Below are 20860 nucleotides of genomic sequence, written 5' to 3'. Positions count from 1 at the left end.
AGAGAGAGAGAGAGATCTCCCTGATGAGGTTGAAGAGCCAATTTTGATATTCGTGAGAGAGCTAGAAGGATAGGAAGTGTTTGTTAGGAAATGGGATATGGCATTTAAGATCAGAGCACTTCTAGGCAACGGTAGCTTTGAGGATGGAGTCATGGGAGCGGGGAACTAAAATAGAGTAGGGTGAACGTCTTTGATGTGTGTGTGTGTGTGTGTATATATATATATGGAGAGAGAGAGAGAGAGAGAGAGAGAGAGAGAGAGAGGAGATCAAAGACTTCCTGGGAGCAAAGGGAGCCACAGTGTTTGTAGAACATGGTGCTTTGAACAATGTGGCTGGTGTGTGACATAAATGTGGGGATAATGAGAAAGAAAGCTGGGAGGTGGAAACCGTAAACCCTGGACTCAGGAATTTGGATTGTCACTATATCAGCAGTGAGGAACTGGTGGATACTGACTTTGAAAGAGCACTTGTAGGAAAATTGTGCAGCATAGGTGTGTAGGATGGGCTGGAAGGAGGAAGAGACTGACACGAATGTGTCTTTATCTCATTTTCTGGCAGCAATCTTTTTGGGTTCTTTCCGCATGCCCTACCAAGAGATTAAGAATGTCATCCTGGAGGTGAATGAGGCTGTTCTGACTGAGTCTATGATCCAGGTAAGGGACAGGGTCACCCTGCGGAATTGGCTCTGCATCGCTGTGCACTAGCCTCTCGTCCTCTCCGCTGAGAGGATGAGGACCCTCCTGTGGCATGGTTGGCCTAAAGGATGCGAGCTTTGGGTAAGCGTCCGTCTCTCTGGTGCTCAGGTGATGTGAGGTATAGTTTTCAGAAGTCCTGCCATCTCACTAGCTGCCTCTCCGCCCACCCTCACCCCCCTGCCCATGTTTCCTTCTTAATGGTCCTTGGGCAGAGGGAGGGACTGACAGGAGGCTCAGGCTGTCACCTCATCCCCCTCAAGCTGAGACTGTCCCTTCTGTCTTTCAGAACCTCATCAAGCAGATGCCAGAGCCAGAACAGTTAAAAATGCTTTCCGAACTGAAGGACGAATACGATGAGCTGGCCGAGTCCGAGCAGTTTGGCGTGGTGGTGAGTAGGCCTGTGGCACAGGCTCTTCTCCGACCCCCATGCTTTCTCCTCCGAGAACAGCCGCGCACTTGCTCCTTGCCTCTTGTCTGTTTTGAACCTATCTTTCTCTCTCTGTCTCCTTCCTACTCTGGAACTCATATCCTCCCCTGGGAGGCTCAAGCCTGTATCTCTCCTTTTTCTTACTTCTCAGTCTGTGTTGGCTGCCATGGCTTTTCTTCCCCCCAGATGGGCACTGTGCCCCGCCTGCGGCCTCGCCTCAATGCCATCCTCTTCAAGCTGCAGTTCAATGAGCAAGTGGAGAATATCAAGCCGGAGATCGTTTCTGTGACAGCTGCATGTGAAGAGTTGCGAAAGAGCCAGAACTTCTCCAGCCTTCTGGAGCTTACCTTGCTTGTCGGCAACTACATGAATGCTGGCTCCAGGAATGCGGGAGCTTTTGGCTTCAATATCAGCTTCCTCTGTAAGGTGGGCCGGAGGGTTAGACCAGGATGACAGAAGGGAAGGCTGCTGGCCTCGGTGAGCCAGTGTGACCAACTGCTGTTGGCCCGAGGTGATCTGGGGCATGTCGGGACTAACGATGTCTCCTCCTCCCCAAGCTTCGAGACACCAAGTCCACAGATCAGAAGATGACATTGTTGCACTTCTTGGCTGAGTTGTGTGAGAATGACTATCCTGATGTCCTCAAGTTTCCAGATGAGCTTGCCCACGTGGAGAAAGCCAGCCGAGGTGGGGCAGGTTCGGGGGTAGCTAGAAGGTGTTTCAAAGCCTCCCAAATCTCTGCATGGGGAGAGAAATAAAACACGGTCTAGATTTTAGGTCATTTTCAGTTCAGACTGTTTTAAGTGGGAATGGGAGAGGGTAGAGGCGTGATGTCTCAGCCACAAGGGAGCAGTATCAGGCAGGAGAGGTCTCCATGTATAGAAGTGGGACGCACTCTTTCCCTTCCTAGGGAAACACCAAACACCAAAACAACTGGAAGAAAGGCAGGAGTTTTTAGTCTAGGGCGATGGTTATTCTCATTCAGAAAGCATAGACTGGATTAACAAAAACCAGGCCTCACCATCCTGGAACGAGGCAAAGAAAAACCAGCGTTCAGTAGAAATGAGAGTAGATTTCTGCCCTGCTTCTATGTTTCTGTGTCTGTCTCCTTCCTGCCCCAAACCCCGTTCTCTAAAGTAAAATGAGACTAAGATCCCAGGGGGGTTCATAGATTCTTGTTAAATTAAATGAAGCTTCTCATCTCTTCTCAGTACTGGACAACTTGTGGAGGGAGACTAGTGGCTCAGTCATCAAGTAATTTATAGTTTCACTGGAAAGATGTGTGAAACAACTAGAGTACTTAGAGAGCTAAAATAATTAAGTAACATCAGTATCTACACACTGGAGCTGTGCCCTGAAGGGCAGAAGTTAAGGGTCCTGAGACTGGATTTAGTAAGCTCTTGCTGTCTGTTTTTGTGTTTTCTTTAGTTTCTGCTGAAAACTTGCAAAAGAATCTAGATCAGATGAAGAAACAAATTTCTGATGTGGAACGTGATGTTCAGAATTTCCCAGCTGCCACGGATGAGAAAGACAAGTTTGTTGAAAAAATGACTATATCCTTTCTTGAAAGGAGGGAGTTGCCCCCTAAGAAGGGAAAGAACTTCCCACGGTGGGGGGTGGGAGGGAGCAATAGCCTAGATCTGGTAACGTACAATTTTTCCCTCTCACAAAGAGTTTTTCCCATTAAATACATGCTTCTCAAAAGCATCTTCATCGTTATGACAGGAAGCAAACCATGCAGATCAACTAAAGTCCCCTTTGATGGCTTTCTCTGTGCCCCGTCTCCAGTACACACACACACACACACACACACACATGTATTCCCTTCCCCCTCCCCCCTTCCCAAAAGTACCCACTGCCACTGGACCTTTCTCATTTGCACCTAATGAGTTTATTTTAAACAAATATAGCATTTTGCTACTTTTTGCTCATAATGTCCTAGCCCTGTTTCTACAGCCTCTTTTTTACTTGCCCCTTCCCATCCTACAGGTGTACTATAGTTTATGGTTTACCGTTCCCCTAGTTTGCATATTTAGATTGCTTCTGGCTTTTGCTTTTACAATCAGTGCTGTATTGAACATCCTGTGCGTGGCAGCACGTACCTTTGAGTCCTCCTGTGGGTGGAGCAGTGGGTCTGCTCCTTGTTGTTGGTCCTTTACTGTTGGCTGCACAGCTTTGTGAAGGACGCACAGGAGCAGTATACCAAGCTGCGGATGATGCACTCTAACATGGAGACCCTCTATAAGGAGCTGGGCGACTACTTCCTCTTTGACCCCAAGAAGGTGTCTGTGGAAGAATTCTTCATGGATCTGCACAACTTTAAGACTATGTTTGTGGTGAGCAGGGGATACCTGCTGACTGACTCTCTTGTGGACATTTTTCACTTTCCACTGGGTTCATGTTAGTTGGCGGTAGGTGTGCATATGTGTGAGTGCGTGCCTGCCCACAGGTTGGGTTTTTTTCTTTCCTCCACAGCAAGCAGTCAAGGAAAACCAGAAGCGGCGGGAGACAGAGGAAAAGATGCGGCGAGCAAAGCTGGCCAAGGAGAAGGCAGAGAAAGAACGGCTGGAGAAGCAACAGAAGAGAGAGCAACTCATAGACATGAATGCAGGTAAGAAGTGGAGGGGAAGAGCTGACGGGGTGACACAAGAACATTTGGAAGGCTCCTCTGTCTGGAATCTAGAGGCCAGAGAGAACAGCTCATGTCTGAGCTCCACTCCTGGCAAGGGATTGTTGGCAGCCTTCTCCCTGCAAATCCTGAGGCTGGACTTTCACCCCAGCTCGGTGACACAGGCCAGCGCTCTGCACAAGTCCTCTTCTCTCCTCTGCTGCTTCCTGCGTTATGTCTCATCTCCCTGGTGATTTGTGTATTGCTGCAACACGTACTCTTTCCTTCTGCCTGTCCAAAGAGCCTCCGGCCTGTTTTTATACCCTCTACTAAATCTTTGGTTCTTTTCCCCCAAACGTTTTCCTAGTCCTCCTGTCTTTCAATGGTGGCTTGCCCTCCCTTTCTGCTTATCTCACTAAGTACTCTGTCCCCAGTACCTCCCACCAGTCATAGCACAGTTGTACACACCTATCAGACTGGAAAGGAATTGAACATCTGGAAAGGGGCATAGGAGCTGGCCACCGTCTTCTTTCTTCAGCAGAATCTCTACTTTACTACCAGAAGCATGTCTTTGTTGAAACATATGGCCTCAATTACTGGCCCTCTGTTTCCTGTCTCTGTTTCTTTCCTGCTGCCGATTCCCTGCCCCCCTCTGGCTGCTCCAGCGGAAATAGAGCATACAGTGTGCACGGCACTGAGTTCATGCCACCCTTCTTGAACCTGAGAAGCTACGAGCCGTCTAAGTGAAGGGGTTCTCAGGGCTGCTGGGTGTGGCAAGAATCAGTGCTTTGCCGAGCACAAGAGGCGAGGGCTGCGCTAACACCTCTCACTCCTAGGGACTTTTCTTTGGCAGCTCCTGTTGTGGTAAGATCAGGCCTGAAGCAGCAGGAGCAGCCTATATTTCTGTCTTCCTTTTATACTCTCTGGGAAGCAATTCCGTGCTCTTAGCCCAGTTGTATATAAGCCACAAATTTTGCTGTAATAATGCTGTGAAAGCCCACACCAAGTATCCTTCACCTTCACCCATTCTCCCCAGGCCTCTGTGGTTTGCCCCCAGGTACTGTTCAGGATGCACTAGACAAAGGTAGAGTCCAGCTAACATATGAGATGAGGGCTGTACCCCATCATCAGGTGGCCCAGCAGACCTTGCCTTGGTTGGCCCTGGGTCCCCAGGGCAAGCAAATGAGGTTGGAATGTAGGTCAGTTGCACTGGTGATGTTTAGCCAGCAGGTGGCGCCTGGAGCAGTGAACCCAGCCTTGTAGCTGGCAGCCTCCGGGCTCCTTGGGATTTCACAGTTTCGGATTTCACCTCACTGCGCTGTTGCCATGGAAACGGAGCCAGGCTGGAACAAGAATTCTACATTAACTCTTTGTATTCAGCCAGGATGCTCCTCTTAGATGCTGAGCTGGCTTCAGGAAGATAGAGCCACTGGGGGCAGTACTTTCACGACATGTACCCTTGCTCAGTGGTCTCTCATCTTTCTTCAGCCCAGCACTAAAACTAGAACCAGGCTCTCCGTGAAAGATTTATGTAAATTGGAGTGAAACACTTTAGGATAAAGAGAGGGTGATATAGTCCCTTATTAATGTCATAATCCCAGTCTCGATTTATCGGGGTCTTGGAGTTGGACAATCGTGCAGTTCTGTCCTTGTCTTGATTTGATGGGAAGGAGGGCACAGCAGGAAAATATCCCAAGGTGTGCAGTGGTTAGTAGGCAGTGAAAGCTTTTTTCACCATTTTCAAACAAGTAAACATGGGCTGAGGCTTGAGGTTGAGCCCTGTGCTCTGAGCCCCTGGCCACGCTTGGGGAGGGGAAGCCTAGCAGTAGCCGTGCGTTTTGTGTGGGGCTCAGCACATGCCTGCTGCTTGGCCTGAAGAGCTTACATCTCCATCTTTGTTCATGACAGAAGGTGATGAGACAGGTGTGATGGACAGTCTTCTAGAAGCTCTGCAGTCAGGTGCAGCATTCCGACGAAAGAGAGGACCCCGGCAGGGTAAGTAAGCAAACGGAGCCTTCCCCATGTTGAAGGGGGTGAGGCCTCTCTGCTCCTGGGCCTACTTCTCTTGGGCAAACGAGCTGGTAGCGATGCTCTGAGGGTTAGGAACTTCCCCACGGTAGTCCCTGCATGCAGAGTAGATTGTCTCGTCCTCTTCCTCCCATGCGAGCAAGTACTGACGGGGAGAACTGGGGCTTGGGGGACTGGCAGCAGTCAGTTACATTTGATTATTCTTGCATTTCTCCCCATCCTTGAAGCAGAATCCTGGAACAAGCAAACCATGGTGTGGGACACAGAGATTTGGGTGGGCATTTGAGTGTGTAAACAAAAATTGATCAAAACATAAAACTACTTTAGGTGTAGGAAGTAGAAAATAAGTCGAGTCCTTACTGTCAGCGTCATAAGCCAAAGAGATAGAAAGAGATAATAGAAAGTATAAAATCCTACAGAGAGAAGGCTAAGCATCGTTTCCCCCAGACACAAAGGCGCGTCTCAGCGGCAGCAGTGTGCTGGTCTGAGAACGCCCTCTTGCTTGGGTGCAGGTAGCCCCACTGCCCTTGCCTTCCCCGCTTCCTGCCCTGCAACCTCCTCTCCCATCCTTTGGAGGATTGAAGTGGATTACGTTGAGCTGGAGCCTCTAAGAAGAGTTATGGGGCTAGGAGGACAGGTGATGTAGGCGTTCGTATGAGGAAGGATCAGTGGAGACGTTGTCTTTGAAGGAAGTAGACAGTGACCTACAGACTAGTCCAGAAGAAGGTATAGCCAAGGTTACCTCACGTGGTGTTGGCCTGCATCATTGTGTCAGTGAAGTTCCTTTGGGGCTGGAAGTGATGGCTTCTTTCCTAGGCTGAAGGATGGGAAGTACAGAAAAGGCATTGCTAAGGGTTCCCACTTCTGAGGGAGTTAGAGCTGTGGTGCCTTTGTAGACCTGCTTGATATGAGCTCTACTTTAAGTTGTAGAGAGGAGCAGTTGTGCAGTTTGCTTTGGCCAGAGCTTAACTATTTGTTAACACAGTGGTATCTGTAGGGCTTCTAGCACCTGCCGCAGCCTGGAAAGGGGACCTGCGGACCAAGGGTGTAGAGCCTGCTAGCTCACATAAACTCACGGTCCTGGCCCAAATGTTGGAGGTCACTTCACTCACTGTGAGTTTCATCTGTAATGGCCAGCTGCCTGTTTCTACCCATCCTCACAATACCCTGGGGTAAATTCCCTTCTGACGGGAATTTCCTCTTGTGTGTGACTTCAGAACCTTCCCTACACAGAATCTCTCGTTACAATTCTTAGCCGTGTTCTCTCATCCTCTGAGTACAGGCTCTGAGTACAGGGGAGGAGAGGTGGGTATGGTGGGTGTAGAACTTCCTGGGACAAGTGTTTAGTCTTATAGATCAGTGTTTGGGTAGAGAATGCAGCTGGTAGTACTTCTTTTGTGTTTAGTGTTTAGAGGTTCTGCGACATTGTTTCCCACCCACCATATAAGGTGAGGTGGCCTTACAGCAAGCATGTCTAGCCAAACGCAAGCACATTGCATGTCACTGTTCTCCTCTATGCTCCCAGCCTTTTGATGGGGAATTCCCTTCTAATCCTCTTCCTGTGGAACTATGCTGGAATCCCAGATGCTTCCTGTCCACAGGCAGCCAGACATCAGTGGCTTCCCTGTGCTGGGGAAGCCCATTCTCCACGTCTTCCCAAGTGGGAAACCAAGACTGCTAGGCAGAGGAAGTAGGGATTCTGTTGGAACCTAACTTTTCAGCAGAGGACCTGAATTAGTCAAAGTAGCGTTCTCTAGGAGATATTGAAGCAAAAATACGATAAATATGAGAACTACAAACCTTTTAAATTGGCTCATCTTTTAACCTTACCTTTTTGGGCTCTGGGTTCACTAAACACACCTGAACATATCTGGGAGAATCTCTGAGGGGAGACATTTCTAGTAAGCTCTTTAGACGGGTGCATTCACATCAGATAAAGCGATGTGGCCTTACATTAAATGTAAATAGAAGGCTAGGCATCGAAGTAGAGTGCAAAGAACATAGGACTAGGTAGCGATCAAAAGACTCAAAGTCAAGTCTAACTCTGATGCTGTCTGGGTTACCTTAGACAAGTTTCTGGGACTCAGTTTCTTCATGTATAAAGTGAGAGTCGGACTAGAATGGCCTCTAGGGTCCTTTCCAGCTTTAGTATTTTTTAATACAGTGACAATAGGATTAAGAGGAGAAGAAAACCAGGCTGGACCCAGAAGGCCCCATTTTCAAACTGTAAAGGCTCTGATGTCTGTGGGTTTCCCTCGGTGGTTGCTGGATTCGCTGGTTGCTTGGCTGTCTCTGACTGTTCCTCCTGGCCCATTGCTTTGAGCCAGAAAGCTGAAGCCCTATCAGGCAGATCTGCCTCACAGCCCTCCTCAGTCCCAGAGAGGCAGCTGTCCCTATTCAAAGACACTAGCCTTCTCCCTAGGATTTAAAAAAAATGTTGAAAAAAAAAACCCCTCCGTCTCTGGAGACCTGAGGGAGTGACCAGTACACAAAGACCCATTGAGCAGTTGGAAGAGGAAAGTTACTATCAGAGCTGGCTCATTAAAAGTGACATGTAAACTGCTGTGATCTGCAGGGTGTGGGAGAATAATGGTTTGAGTGTCAAGGGGAAGAATCCATGTAATTGTATTACTGCTACTATTTCAGGCTGATGATTGAGTCTGCTTGTGGTTTTAATGACTCAACTTTATCTCCATGTCTGAATTGTGGCCTCTTATATACAGGCCATCTGCTCACTGGGATAAAAGTCAAGAGAAGAAAGAAATTCATGTCTCTCTCTCCCTTTCCTTTCCTCTGCCACTTCCCAGCTTCCCTGAAGGCTCCACCGATGCTAATAGGACCTTAGAGTTAGGAAACACTCCAAAACCTTCTAGTGATTAGCATCTAACCACCTCATAGGTAATAAGACGCAGGTAAGGTCTTGTCCAGGTCCACAGAGCTGGCTAATAGTAGAACCAGAACTGTAGCCCACGTTTGTGAAAGCCAAGTCCAGTGCTATTAATATTTCCAATAAGTGTACATGATTGGACAGGAAATGACAGTGACTCTTCTGTGTAGGCCAGACCTTCCAGCAAGGAGAGCTATGGACTTGGAGAAATTGCTTCAGGGAGCTTTCTGATGACCATCTGTCTATAGAAGGTTAAGAGTATTTCCTATACCACCAGTTATTCTCCCTCCACTTCTGTGAAAATAGGACAGGAATTATAATTAGCAGAGTTTTAGACAATAATGAGTTCTTTAGGATGGTAATGATTGCCCCATCTGTCCTAGTTTCCTCTTCCCTAAGGAAGCTTATTAACAAGAGCACTTCCTCGTTAGTAGTAGTTCCTAGCCTGGGTTTTATAAACATCTTTTTCCAAACCATTAACCTTTGCTGATTCGTCTATCCTGGTGTTATATGGTTGATTTTGCCCAACTCTGACTTCTAGGAGTCTGGCCTCAGAGAGCTTTGACCAATGTCTCAAAATTGTTCCCTTTTCCCCACAGTTTGTGGGACTGTTCTCTTATGACTTAATAATCCTCCACGATCCCCTATAGTCAAAATACGTATCTGCTTCTTATGGCTACTTTTCAATAGTGTTAACAAGTACTGAAGCTAGAGAAAGGAGGGGCAGAAGTCAGTTTTTCTGGATTGTTCCAGCTATTCAGCATCATTGTGGCCCTGAAGACAAAGTGGAAGACCGGTTCCTTGATTCTGTTTGCAGTTCTGACAGGAGTGTCTCGTTTCTGATGCTGCCCTCAGGCCCCATCGTGCCCAGCCCTAGGGCACTTCCTCTCTTGGCCTAAACGGGAAGTTCGGTCTTCTCCCCACCTACCATAGACTCCTGATTCGTATGAGATCGGTAATGCATCGGAAGCTTTCTGAATCTAGAATAATCTAGAAACACAGTTCATTAGGTACAACTGGTATCTTCTGAGTCTAGAAGAAGAAACCAAAGAGAGAAGCAGCTTAAGACGTGCCACACTTGAACTCCGACCTCTCCCTTGTTGCCCAGGACACGTGTCCCTGGAGCCCCCGTGTTCTTTTTCCCAGGGTCTGGAGCCCGAAGTTATTTCAGTGGATATATACCCCTCAAGTTACACATGCACACACACAGATAGCTGCAGAATTTTGTAACTGCTGGAGACGGAATTCAAAGGAGCAATAAAGTTAGCCATTAGCCACTGTCTTTCCGGACACGAGACGTAGGGACTAGACAAGGGTGTATTTCAGAAAAGAGTAGGAACTAAGAGTAGAAACACCTTCCACCTGTAACCAGATGGGTGGGCCTTGTGTCTGTCAGGGTCTTCACTATCCTTTCTCCTCTTGTTAGATTGTCTTGTTAGACAATCCCTGGGGCCCCTGGGTGGAGGAGGAGGAGGAGGCCTGTGAGGTAGTTGGTAACCTGTGGGCACCTGCTGACCTACAGGTAGCCTGGGCCGTGTGAACACAGTGGCCCTGGGCCATGTTTCTGCCGAGAAGCTGACAGCCCTCTGACCCTGTTTGGCTTCTGGAGGGTCTAGAGAAGGCAGAGGTGCTCTGGGGCTCTGTTCACTCGTCCTCCCTGCTCACGTCCCACGGCTGCCCTGGTCTTGCAGTCCGCGTGGAGAAGAGCTAGGTCCCCGCTCCTTTAAGGCTTAGGCACGGCTTTCTCCACTCAGCTTTCCCATGACCCAGCAAGCTGGGTTTTGTTTTTTTAATTAAGATATAAATCACATGCCTAAAATTCACCCTTTTAAAGTATACCATTCAGTGTTTTTTAGTATATTCACAAGGCTGTGCGCCCATCACCACTGTCTAATTCCAGAACATTTTCATCATCCCAAAAGGAAACCCCATATACATTAGCAGTCTCTCCCCACACCCCCTCCCCCAGCCCCTGGCAACTGCTAATCTACTTTCTGTTTCTATGGATTTGCCCATTTTAGACATTTCATAGAAATGGAGTTATAGCATATGTGGCCTTTTGTGTCTGGCTTCTTCCTTCACCCCAGGAAACCAAATCCGCGTCCATGTGGTCTCTCCATGCTGCTTCCAGGGCATGGGAAGAAGCAGACAGCATGAGATGGGCACGGTCCCAAGGAGCTGCCTTCTTAGTGAGGGTACTGGGGCCGTAAATCTGGATTCCATTAGTGAATATGAGAGTCTCAGGGGTGGCTCCCAGCAGTTAGAAAGAAACTCATGGATTGATTGGCTCTTCTCTTCCTGTTCAGGATGACAGCTGGAGCTTCACAATCCCATAGCCTATTGGGCTGAGGTTTCCTCGTAGGGGCCCCTCCTGGCCACCCCTGACCCCAGCTCCGCCTTCCCCAAGCTACTTTCATTACCCCTCCCCCCAGCCACATACACAGCCTTGGCGTTGTATCACCGCTGCTGCCCTTGAGGAGGTGGGAGAAAGCTGGGCACGTGGGTGTCTGGGGAGAGGGAGGAGGGTTGGTGGAACACGTGAGAGTGTGACAGGCATGTGATCTCAGTGCATAGCTGCAGCTCCTCTGCAGGCGTCCCCGGCGGCCCGCTGAAGGCCTTGCTCTGCTTGGGACGACCTCCCAGGGCTGACTGAAAATGGTTTTGGCCAAGGAGCTTTCTGGGAACTGCCAAGAAAACAAAAATAATACTGTTTACTAAGCTTGAGCTGTTTAATTCCAAAATCATTACAATGAGAAAACCGATTTTGAGTACTTCATCTGTCTTTAAGTTACATAGCTAACACTTGAACCCTGTTCTATCCAGCTGTATTGAAACCTTTGGACTATTTTCACACAGGAAAGCAAGAGCACAGCTCACTCTCCTGCCTGCACCATCCTCTCTGCACCCCCACGCCCCCCAAGGGTGTCTTCCACATCATCTTGGATCTCTGCCCCTCCTTCAAAATAAGGGTCTCTGTGAACCAGACAGAGCAGCCACACTTGCATGGCTTCTGGCTGAATGTCTGCCCCAGACCTTGAAAGGGATTAGCATCCAGTCCTTCCACAGACGAGATCTCTTATGTCTTCTCTTGCAGCCAACAGGAAGGCCGGGTGTGCAGTCACGTCTCTGCTGGCCTCGGAGCTGACCAAGGATGATGCCATGACTGCTGTTACTGCCAAGGTGCCCAAGATCAGTGAGGGAGTCCCCACAATCCTTGAGGAAAACAAGGAGTTGGTTGGCCGCGCAAGCTAAGCTGGGCCCCTCGGTGGAGCCCCAGACTGTCCTGCCCTGCAGCATGTGCCTAAAGGGTCGTGGAGGTGTTCCTGTGGGGTAGCCGCTCCCACCATCCTCACCCCGTCTTTCTCTCTGGCCTGCTGCTGTCTGTCCATCACTCACAGCTTCAGCTGCCTGGAGGCCAGAAGGAAAGGGCAGTGTGGGGAGGCCTGAGCCCAGCCCAGCCAGCCCTGGCTGTTGCATTACCAAAGCAGGCCCCGTGTTTGTTGCCTTAACCCCAAGTGTCTCCTCTCTGTTACCCTGAGGCCTGTTTTGGACAAGGCCCCGCCTGCTTTCTCAGCCCCTGACTTCCAGTGGGCTTCCCATAGGTCAACCTTGCTGGGTTTGTGCTTTTCTTTTGTGGTTTCTCTGGCCCTGAGAATAGCATGGGGCTTATGAACCTTTGAGCTACATCACTCCTTTCATTGCTGTCACCTCTGCTCTGCTCTTTCTTCTCCTGGCTATTGTTATTTATTACTAGCCGTGTGGCATTGGGAGCTGCTTCTAAGGAAGTGGGGAGTAAATCCCACCCTTACTCCCCCTTCCCAAGATAGGCCTCCTCCCCAAACCAAAAGGACCTAGACCACCTTTATCTGTTCCACTGTGGCCTAGGCCAGAGCCTGTGGGCAGGCAGGGCACAGAGACATTGTGGGCCCTGCCCCAGCCTGCTGCCATGCTTCATGCCCTTGCCTCTCTGGCCCTCTGCACCAGCCCCAGGCTCTGGAGCCATGGCTCCTCCTCGTGCCCTCCCCAGAGCTCTGGTGCATCTCATCTGGAGTATGGGCTGTCCTGTGACCGTCCCAACACCTCACCCTCTGTCTCCAAGGAAATGGGAGGTGGAGCCTCCTGGCTGAGAAATTGTTTTGCAAATGGATCTATTTTTGTATGAGATTTTTTTTTTTTTTTTTTTTAAAGAAAACTCTTCCTTCCCCCTTTCCCTTCCATATATAAGAGTCTTTGATGGCAGGTTCAGGGTCCGTGGGATTTCTCCCCACAGGCCTCCATCCTGGACCTCCACCTCAGCCCTCAGGCGTTCTGGGCCCTTGAGGCCAATGCAGATTCTCCAGCATCCAGTTCTGGGGCAGGAGGAAGCTCTTCTCTGCTTGAGCTGAACCAGGCCTAAGAGTAGTGGGAGCTCTGAGACCACAGAGTGTTTTATAAATTTAATATATTTATCAAGCCAAATGTACAGATGCTAACTGGACACTGGGGAAGTGGGCACAGGGAGTGCCCCCACATGTTGTACCCCTGCTCTCTTCTGAACAGTGGGCAGGCCAAGCTGTTCGTGGCCCACGCCACAGGAAGTTCAGACTCTGGCTCAAGGTGACACTTTGCCCTCCTCGTGCTCCTTTCATCTTCCCACCCCCAGATAGTGGGGGAGAATGGCACTGTTAGGGCTTGGCCCAGAACTGTGGTTGTTAAAGCAAGGGGGAACTTAGGGGAGACCTAAGGGCACTTGCAGGGCGGCCTGGAGGCCAGGAAGAAGGGTTCTGGTTACTAGAGCCTGTGTGGGAAGGGACAAGAACAGTTCCTTTGAGCTATTCCTGGGAAGACTGGTGTGAGGGCCTGCTACGCCCTCAGTCCCCTCTCTCCCTGCTGACATCTGGGGCTTTGACCCTTTCTTTTTTAATCTACTTTTGCTAAGATGCATTTAATAAAAAATAAATAAATAAAAGGGACAGAATGCAAACCTCTCTCTCGCCTCTTGGGCTTCTGGGATGTCATCACCTCCCGTTTGTTAGGTTTGTTTCCAACTGTTAATAAAGCATTGAAACAGTACTGCCTTACAGCCTGCTGTGTGCATTTCTGAGCTATTTTCTTTTCTCATCCGGGCCCCTCCGTTATGTCCTGCCTGCGGCAGAATCCCTGGTTGACCTGACAAATCACTGTCAAAAAAAATGGAAGGTGCCCATCATGTGCCAGACACTATGGGCACAGACCTAGAAATGATTACCATGGGTGGCTTCTGCCCCCCATGTGCCTCTCAGCTTGGAACCCTTTTCCTAACTCAATTCTAGCTCCCCAGCTCCCCACACTCCCAGATGGCAGTTTCCTGGCAGTACCTATGCCTCTTTGTTGCTGTGAACCTTTTTTTTCTCTTAATCTTTTTATGGGGGGAAGAGGGTGCAGCCCACCATCCTCCCGTGTGGGAATCGAACAGGCAACCTTGTGGTTGAGAGCACGCGCTCCAACCTACTGAGCCATCTGGCCACCTGGGAGCTCAGTGGCAGCTCATTGACTTCATTCTAGTTGAGGGTGCAGCTGGCTGGCGCATGTGGGAATCGAACCGGCAGCCCCAGTTGCCCAGAGCCAGCGCTGTAACCAACTGAACCTCCCGCCTGCCCCACCTGTGCCTCTTGCTGAGGAAAACATCTGACTCTAATCCCCCCACCCTCACCCCTTTTAGTGGCCACAGACCACGATCCAGACTGGAGGAGCTTAAATTTAGGTGGAAACCTGAGTCTGCCCAGCAGAGGTCAGAAGCCAGAAGTCGTGCTCCATCAGATGACTTGCTTGCGCAGAATCATACTTGTTTGAGCATGTTACGACCTCCACAAAGAAACCTACAAGCAACGAGCAGGCCCAGAATAGGCAGGGAGAGGCCTGGAGAGGACCACAAACCCATTTGGGCAGGCTCTGGAGCTGGAAATAAAAGCCTTTTAAATAGCCCTGGAGCCTGGGCAGCTGCCTCACCAGTATGGCTGGGGATGTGGGAGTGGGCTGCCTGCTTCCTCTCCCCTCAGGCCACGCGTTTCTGGCTCAGCGCTTTATAGGCACACATACCAATTAGAGGACCAACCACAGCTGCTCAGGCTCTGCCAGTGCCTGGAATAGAACCCAGAAGCTGGGCTCCCCGCCCTCTGCAGCCTGGCTCTCAGAAACAACACCCCGCTTCCATCTCAGCAACCGCACAGACCACCCTCCCTCCCACGCAGGAAAGTCGCCCCCAGATGCTTAGTTGGAAGGCTTGGTTTCCATAACAACAGACTTAAGGAGCGAGCTGAACGCGTGACCCGGCTCTCAGAGGCTCCCGCGCAGAGGAAGCCCAGAGACAGCCTCCTCCAGCCCTGTGGTTGGGCAAACCCTCGCTGACCCCTCCCTGATAACCCCAGTGGGTCTGCCTTTCTGTCCCTCCGCCCCTCCGGGTCTTTCCCCCCCCCCCGCCCCCCTCTTTCTGGCATCTTCTCTGGCTGCCGCAACTTCGGAATCCCACTGTGCTTCGAGGAGGCAGGCAGAGGAGGCAGGCAGAGGAAATGGGCGAGCCGACGAGTGAATGGAAAAGCACGGAGAGGGAGAGAAAGGAGGGAGGGCGATCTGGGTCTGCGGGCAATCTAATTTCTATTTGCCCTTTCATTCCCCTCTACCACCCTCATCCACCCCTGGACAAGAAAACGATGAGCCCTCCAATTTGCTTGGTTTTGCAGCGGAGAGGCAAGCGGGAAGGTGAATTCCAGATGGGGAAATTGAGTCCTAAGCTACAGACCCGGTCTTCGGAGAATCGCCTTCGGCGTTCCCTCCCACTCCCGCCGTGTTCCCCAAACCCCTAGGCAGCGGGGGTAGAGAAGAGCGGGCAAAGGAGAGCCCCCTCCTCCCGCGAAGCCTGCAAGGGCGCTCCGGAGTGGTAATTTCAGCGGGGAAGGGGTGGGCATTAAGGAGACATCCTCCGCCCCCTCTGTAGCGCTGTTTGCCGGGCGCCAATCCGCGTCCGCCCCCGTGCCGGGTCTCCTCTTCTGCCTGGAGACTGGCGCTTAGAACCGCAACGGAGACAGCCGCAAGCACTCAGTTGCACGCTGACACGCCGCGCTCAGAAATCCCATCCCCCACAACGCAGTCGAAAGCCGATTACACGAACCGTACACAGTTCCACCAGCACACTTACAGTCAATCGCACACTATTACAAAGGCACAACGGTGTTGAAAGCGTACACAGCCACAGTTGACGCTCATACAGACTCATAGCAATGACCCAAAACCAAGACACACCACACTCGCCTCCCGATCCCGCTCTTCCAGCATGCACCTCTCAGCTCATCACTTCACCCACACTTGCCAGGAGCCGCCATCTCTAACACAGAAACGTTCAATCTTTCAGAAGAAACATTTTTATTATTTTTTCAAAGAAAAAAAGCCATATAAATATTAGAGTATAAAACTTGCGTGAGACACAGGAAGGGGGTGGGAAGCTACGTGACTATGCAAAGAGAAGCGCCTATAGGAGTCAGTACCGGGGAGGGGGTCGCCGCAGCGCGTGGACACAGCACAAAACACAGCACCGGCCGCCGCAGGCAGATTCAAGGACAGACGGCTGCGCGGAGCCCGCCGCCCGCTGCCCACTCGCCATCACGGAAAAGCACACCGCACTACACTATTGGCTATTCTACACCAGCCGAAAAAGGGAGGGGGCTCTACACTACTGTAAGGACTGGGGTGGGGTTCTCACGTCGCCCCGCTTAAGGAACGGGACTCCGGGGGGTGGAAGTAGGGTGGGCAGAGGGGAGGTTTATACACAAGGAGGCACTGGGGACTTTAACCAGGCTCTGGCCACTAGGGGGCGGACTGAGGGCCTGGGCAGTGGCCACAGAGTAGAAATGGCACCTGGCAAGGTAAAGGACAGAGGCTTGGGGAATGTCAGGGGATCTCTGGAGAAGCCTGATCTTGGTCTGAGAATTTCTGTCCTCTTGGTTCCTGCTCTAGCCCCTTGCCTCCCCAACCCAGGGCTAAGAATGGCCTAGTTGGCCCTCCCTTCCTGCTGGGGGGGGGCGCACACTGATCCTTCCACCAGTGGCACCTCTGGAGTACCCAGCACCCACAGAGGCCCCTCTGACCTCTCCAGGGGACCTGGTCCCAAACCTACTCAGAGCTTCCTAGGACTGTAATGCCAGTTTAAATCCATTGGTGCTGGCAGCTCAGCCCAGAGCTGGCTGCCTGGGCGGAGCCCTATATGTGGTGAATGAGGGTCCAGCCCGGTGATTGGTTTATGGCTGGAATTTGGGGATCTGGTCAGTACCCTGGAGTCATACAGAGCCTCCTGTAAGACCCTGTTAACTGATGGGTCAAGCTTTGTCCGTCCCCCTCCACATACACACCCTTTCCTTCTTTATCTCACTACCCCATACTGTCTTGGAACATGCAATGGAGTCTCTTGTTTGGGGAGGGGGAAGTCACAGCATGCAGTGGTAACATCAAACAATGAAAAACAAAACAAAACAAAAACTGGTCCCTAGGGCACTGGGAAGAGGCATGGTAGCAAAATGCCCTCCCTAAATCCAGCAAGCATCAGTACCACGGGAATGGTGACCATATCTCCCAAAACTTGAGCTTGGTCTCAGGCTCTGGAAGGAGGGGAAGGGACTGGCACCAAACCATGCTTTGGGGGAAGTGTGAGAACTGAAGGAGAGACCAAGAGGTCCTGATGCCTTTCCAGCTCTTCAGAACTATGAGCCTTTTTAGGTCACCAGGAACCTCAACACCCCAACTACCTTACACAAGAAAGAGGAGCTGTTGAAGGAGCAGAGTGGGATGGGATGGGGAGGGGGAGGCAGTTGGATCTGACTGAATTTGGATGATGGAGGAGTTTAGCTATAACTAAATGGGGTGTGATAAATGATGTCTACACTAACCCCACTACCCCATGAGCACAGCAATTGATTGGATGGGGGTTCCCAGCAGAACTCCCTTTGCATATTCAATCCCCTGGGGGCAGAGAGGGGGTGTTGACTGGGCACTTGTTTCTGTTTCCCAAGGGGAGCATGGCCTGGGCCCTGACCAGGATCCTGGGGGTGAGCCCTGGAAATCTGAGGTCTGGGTCCAGGTAGGGAGAGGCTGGGCTGGCTGGGGGGAAGCAGCCCTGTGGCTCCACGCCCGGCCTCCACATTACTTCTTTTCCTTCTTGCCCGACTTCTTCTTGTTGCCGTTGCCACCTGCCGGGGCCTTGCCATCCCGCTTGCCCGCTGCGTTGGTCAGTGTAGCATTGCTGCCAGGGATGTAGACGTTCTGGCGGTAGTCGGGCACATGCTGCAGGGTGAACTGAGGCCCGTAGCGGGCACTCAAGCCCATGGTGCCAGCGCCCCCTCCCAGGGTGGAGCTCCCATCAGCGGCTTCTGCAGAGACACAGAAAGGTCAGGGGCTAAACGCGTGTCGGCAGCAGTCATTCTTACAGCACACGCGGTTAATGAATGCCTGCAGAGCACCTGGTCCTGACCATGCTGAGCATACAACGGATAGGTCAGGGGCTCCGGAATGACAGCCTCAGTTTGATTCAGAGCTCTTTTACCTATTCTCTTAAAGTAAGGGCTTAAAATATGCTAGCTGTTATTTCTTTCAGGGTTGAGACACTTGCTCTCAAATCCCTGCCCTGGGAGCCTCTGTTTTCCATACTTGACTGAGGGCTCCTGGGGACCTGCCACCACGGTTTGTGCACCCTCCTTTCCTTCTCCAACCAGTGCCTGGCACAGAGTAGGTATTTAGTAGTTCTGTTATTAGTCAGGAGGGGGCGCTCTTCCAGGCCTTTATTTTAGAACAGCCAGTGAAGCCCCTCTGTGCCAAGCACTTTGCTCAATGGTGCGATGCATGATGGCTTCTAACCTGAACGCAACAACCCAGTGAGGTGTGTGGTATTATCTGCACTTTACAGATGAGAGAAGCAAGGCTCAGAGAAGGCAAAAGGCTAGCCCAGGCCATACCAGCCAGCACCGGTTGGAGCAGGGGTCAGGCCTAGGAGTACCAGCAGCAGCAGCCGCGTGGCCCTCAGCACCCCTCTGAGGAGGGGAAAGGAGGGGGAGAGAACAGAGCTGGGAGCTGTCTTCTAAGAGGCTGAGAAGATGATGGTCCCAGGACCAGATGTCTTAGGTACTGTGGGGACAGAGCCAGGAGTGCAGTTTCCAGGCTCTCGGCCTCATGTGGAAAGGTACTTACTCGGATAGTAAATGGCCATCAACTGTGACTGGGTGGCCATCAGCTGTGGCTAGTTGGCCGTCAGCTGTAACCAGTGAGCCGTTGGCCACTAATATAACTGCCGTGGCTACGCTAGCAGCAAATGGGGGCTCGCAAGAAGATGGTGGCTGAGCCTGCAAGCGCGGATTGCAGCTAGCAAGTGAGGTTGGTTGGCAGAGAGAAGTGGACAGCAGGTTGCGAATAGTGTGGCTCCTGCTTCCTGTGTCTCCAACCCAGCCACCAGCGAGACTATAGTGGTGTGACTCCCCTACCTATGGCTCCGTGGGTGTTCCTTTTTGGCTTCACCATGTCCTGCATTCTTATGTGGGGAGCAGGACTAGAGACCCCGCATGACACCCTGCATGACAGGTACAGTGTAGACTGGGCTTGCAGTGTCAGCCAGGTGACAGCAAAGACAGCGTCCTGCCCAACTTCCCACTGGGGTCCAAAGAACTACAAATTCTTGCCCTGGCTCAGCATCACCTGGGAGCTTGCTAGAAACACACACACTCCGCATCTGCATCTTCACAGGATGCCCAGGTGATGTGTATGCACGTTAAAAGGAGAGAAGTACAGAAGTACCTCCTAACTCAGTGGGCTCTTGTGAGGCTTAAATGAGAGTGCTTCATCTAGTGCCCAGGTACTTGGTAAGTGCTCACTAAATGTGAGCTGCTGCTGTCATCATCACCATCACCATCATCATCATCATCATCCAATGTGTCATTACTGGGGGACGGGGATGGGGTGGAGTGGGATGTGGGAGGAACCAGGAGTTTTGGCCTGAGTTCATCTGGCAGTGGGAAGGTTAAAGCCCCAGGAATGCCCAGCCCAGCCCCAGCCTAGCTGGCGGAAGAGCTTTCCTCGCGGCCTCCCTCTACTCCCCACCCCCACCCCAGACCCTAGGAGTGGGTAGAGAGGATGACTAAAGCCGGAGAGGCTGAGTAATCCTGGGAAACCAACCAGGGATTAAGAAATAGAGAGACAGGAAATATTTTCAAAGAACAGCACAGGAGGGGGGAAGGAGGGCCATAAGAGAAGGAAAAGAGAGACAAGCCTGGGTCTTCCCTCCTCCTCACTCCAGCACTCCAGCTTCTGCAACCTCCATTTCAAGTCCCAAACCCCTGGATTGGAGGGCCTTCAGGGGCTAGGGACAAGGGGTTGGGTGGGAGGGAGCAGCTACCCAGTTCCTTCTCTCCTTTCCCAGGCTGGGCCCCTCCCCCAGCCCTTTCATTCCACTGACATTTGTTTCCCCTAATTAACTCCAGGAGGGAGCCGGGTCCTGGACTGCTCGGGCCCCCAGCCCCCCCCCCCCCAGTTCCCGCTTCCAGCCTAGGAATGGAGGGGCTGGGGGCGGGGGAGGCCAGATCCGGTTTCAAGAGCCAAGACTCCAGAGTGATTTAGGGGCTAGCGGGGAGAGCTCAGAGGCTGGGGGTAGGGAGGAGAGTGGAGGAAGAGGAAATGGGGAGAAATGAGGCAGAAAGACAGGAAGCGCTTGACTGGGTAACTGGAAGCCAGGCATGATTCAAGCCTCAGTTTCTCTATTTGTAAATCTGAGGGGGAGAAGTTGGGTTGCGGGCTCTGACCTTCTGTAGAATCAATTCTCCAATGGCCCTTTCTTCTACCCCCGCAAGACCCACATTGGGCAGGGACCAGGGTTTTCCCTTGGTCCAAGAAACAGACTTTGAATTGCAGCAAGAAAACCCAGGCATGCCCTGGCCTGGGAGTGGTGCCGGCCTCCTCTCCTACGCCAGCCGCTCCTCAGGGAAAGCAATTCCAGGCACCACAATCTCCCCTCGCCTCCTGCCCTCCCTATCCCAGGGCCGAGGGCAGCAACTCTGCAGTAGCCCAGGGTCGCCTGGTCAAGCTAGATCTCAGCCAGCTGAACTGCAAACCGCAGGCTCCTTGAGAGCACACCTCCTCCCTGAGATGTTTATTTAAAAAGCCTCCCAAGTGTACTTTCTCTCTTACTTAACCCCCCTCAGCAGCCCTACAGGCCTGGCTGGCTGGC

General features: G+C 51.5%; 2 protein-coding genes across 15 annotated transcripts in view; one reads left to right on the top strand and one right to left on the bottom strand.

Annotated features, from left to right (window-relative positions):
- Positions 1-13698, top strand: part of DIAPH1 (diaphanous related formin 1) — an 87669-nt gene extending 73971 nt beyond the window's left edge. Inside the window, exons 18-26 of the mRNA XM_074313689.1 lie at positions 560-654; positions 983-1084; positions 1310-1549; positions 1681-1810; positions 2552-2676; positions 3295-3459; positions 3599-3734; positions 5640-5726; positions 11741-13698. Coding sequence (XP_074169790.1) covers positions 560-654; positions 983-1084; positions 1310-1549; positions 1681-1810; positions 2552-2676; positions 3295-3459; positions 3599-3734; positions 5640-5726; positions 11741-11898 — 1238 coding nt within the window. The 3' untranslated portion in view covers positions 11899-13698. The remainder of the gene's footprint in view (positions 1-559; positions 655-982; positions 1085-1309; positions 1550-1680; positions 1811-2551; positions 2677-3294; positions 3460-3598; positions 3735-5639; positions 5727-11740) is intronic.
- A 2308-nt stretch (positions 13699-16006) lies between these two features.
- LOC109451094 (protocadherin gamma-C4) overlaps positions 16007-20860 on the bottom strand; it is a 108258-nt gene continuing 103404 nt past the window's right edge. For all 14 annotated transcript variants that reach the window (XM_074313686.1, XM_074313681.1, XM_019739024.2 and 11 more), the window contains one exon: positions 16007-18020. In XM_074313686.1, the coding sequence (XP_074169787.1) occupies positions 17794-18020 (227 nt within the window). In that variant the 3' untranslated portion in view covers positions 16007-17793. The remainder of the gene's footprint in view (positions 18021-20860) is intronic.

This window comes from Rhinolophus sinicus, linkage group LG10 (assembly GCF_036562045.2).
Source record: "Rhinolophus sinicus isolate RSC01 linkage group LG10, ASM3656204v1, whole genome shotgun sequence".
Lineage (NCBI taxonomy): Eukaryota > Metazoa > Chordata > Mammalia > Chiroptera > Rhinolophidae > Rhinolophus > Rhinolophus sinicus.
Note: the sequence above shows the minus strand (reverse complement) of the source record. Positions and strands in the feature narration are given on the sequence as shown.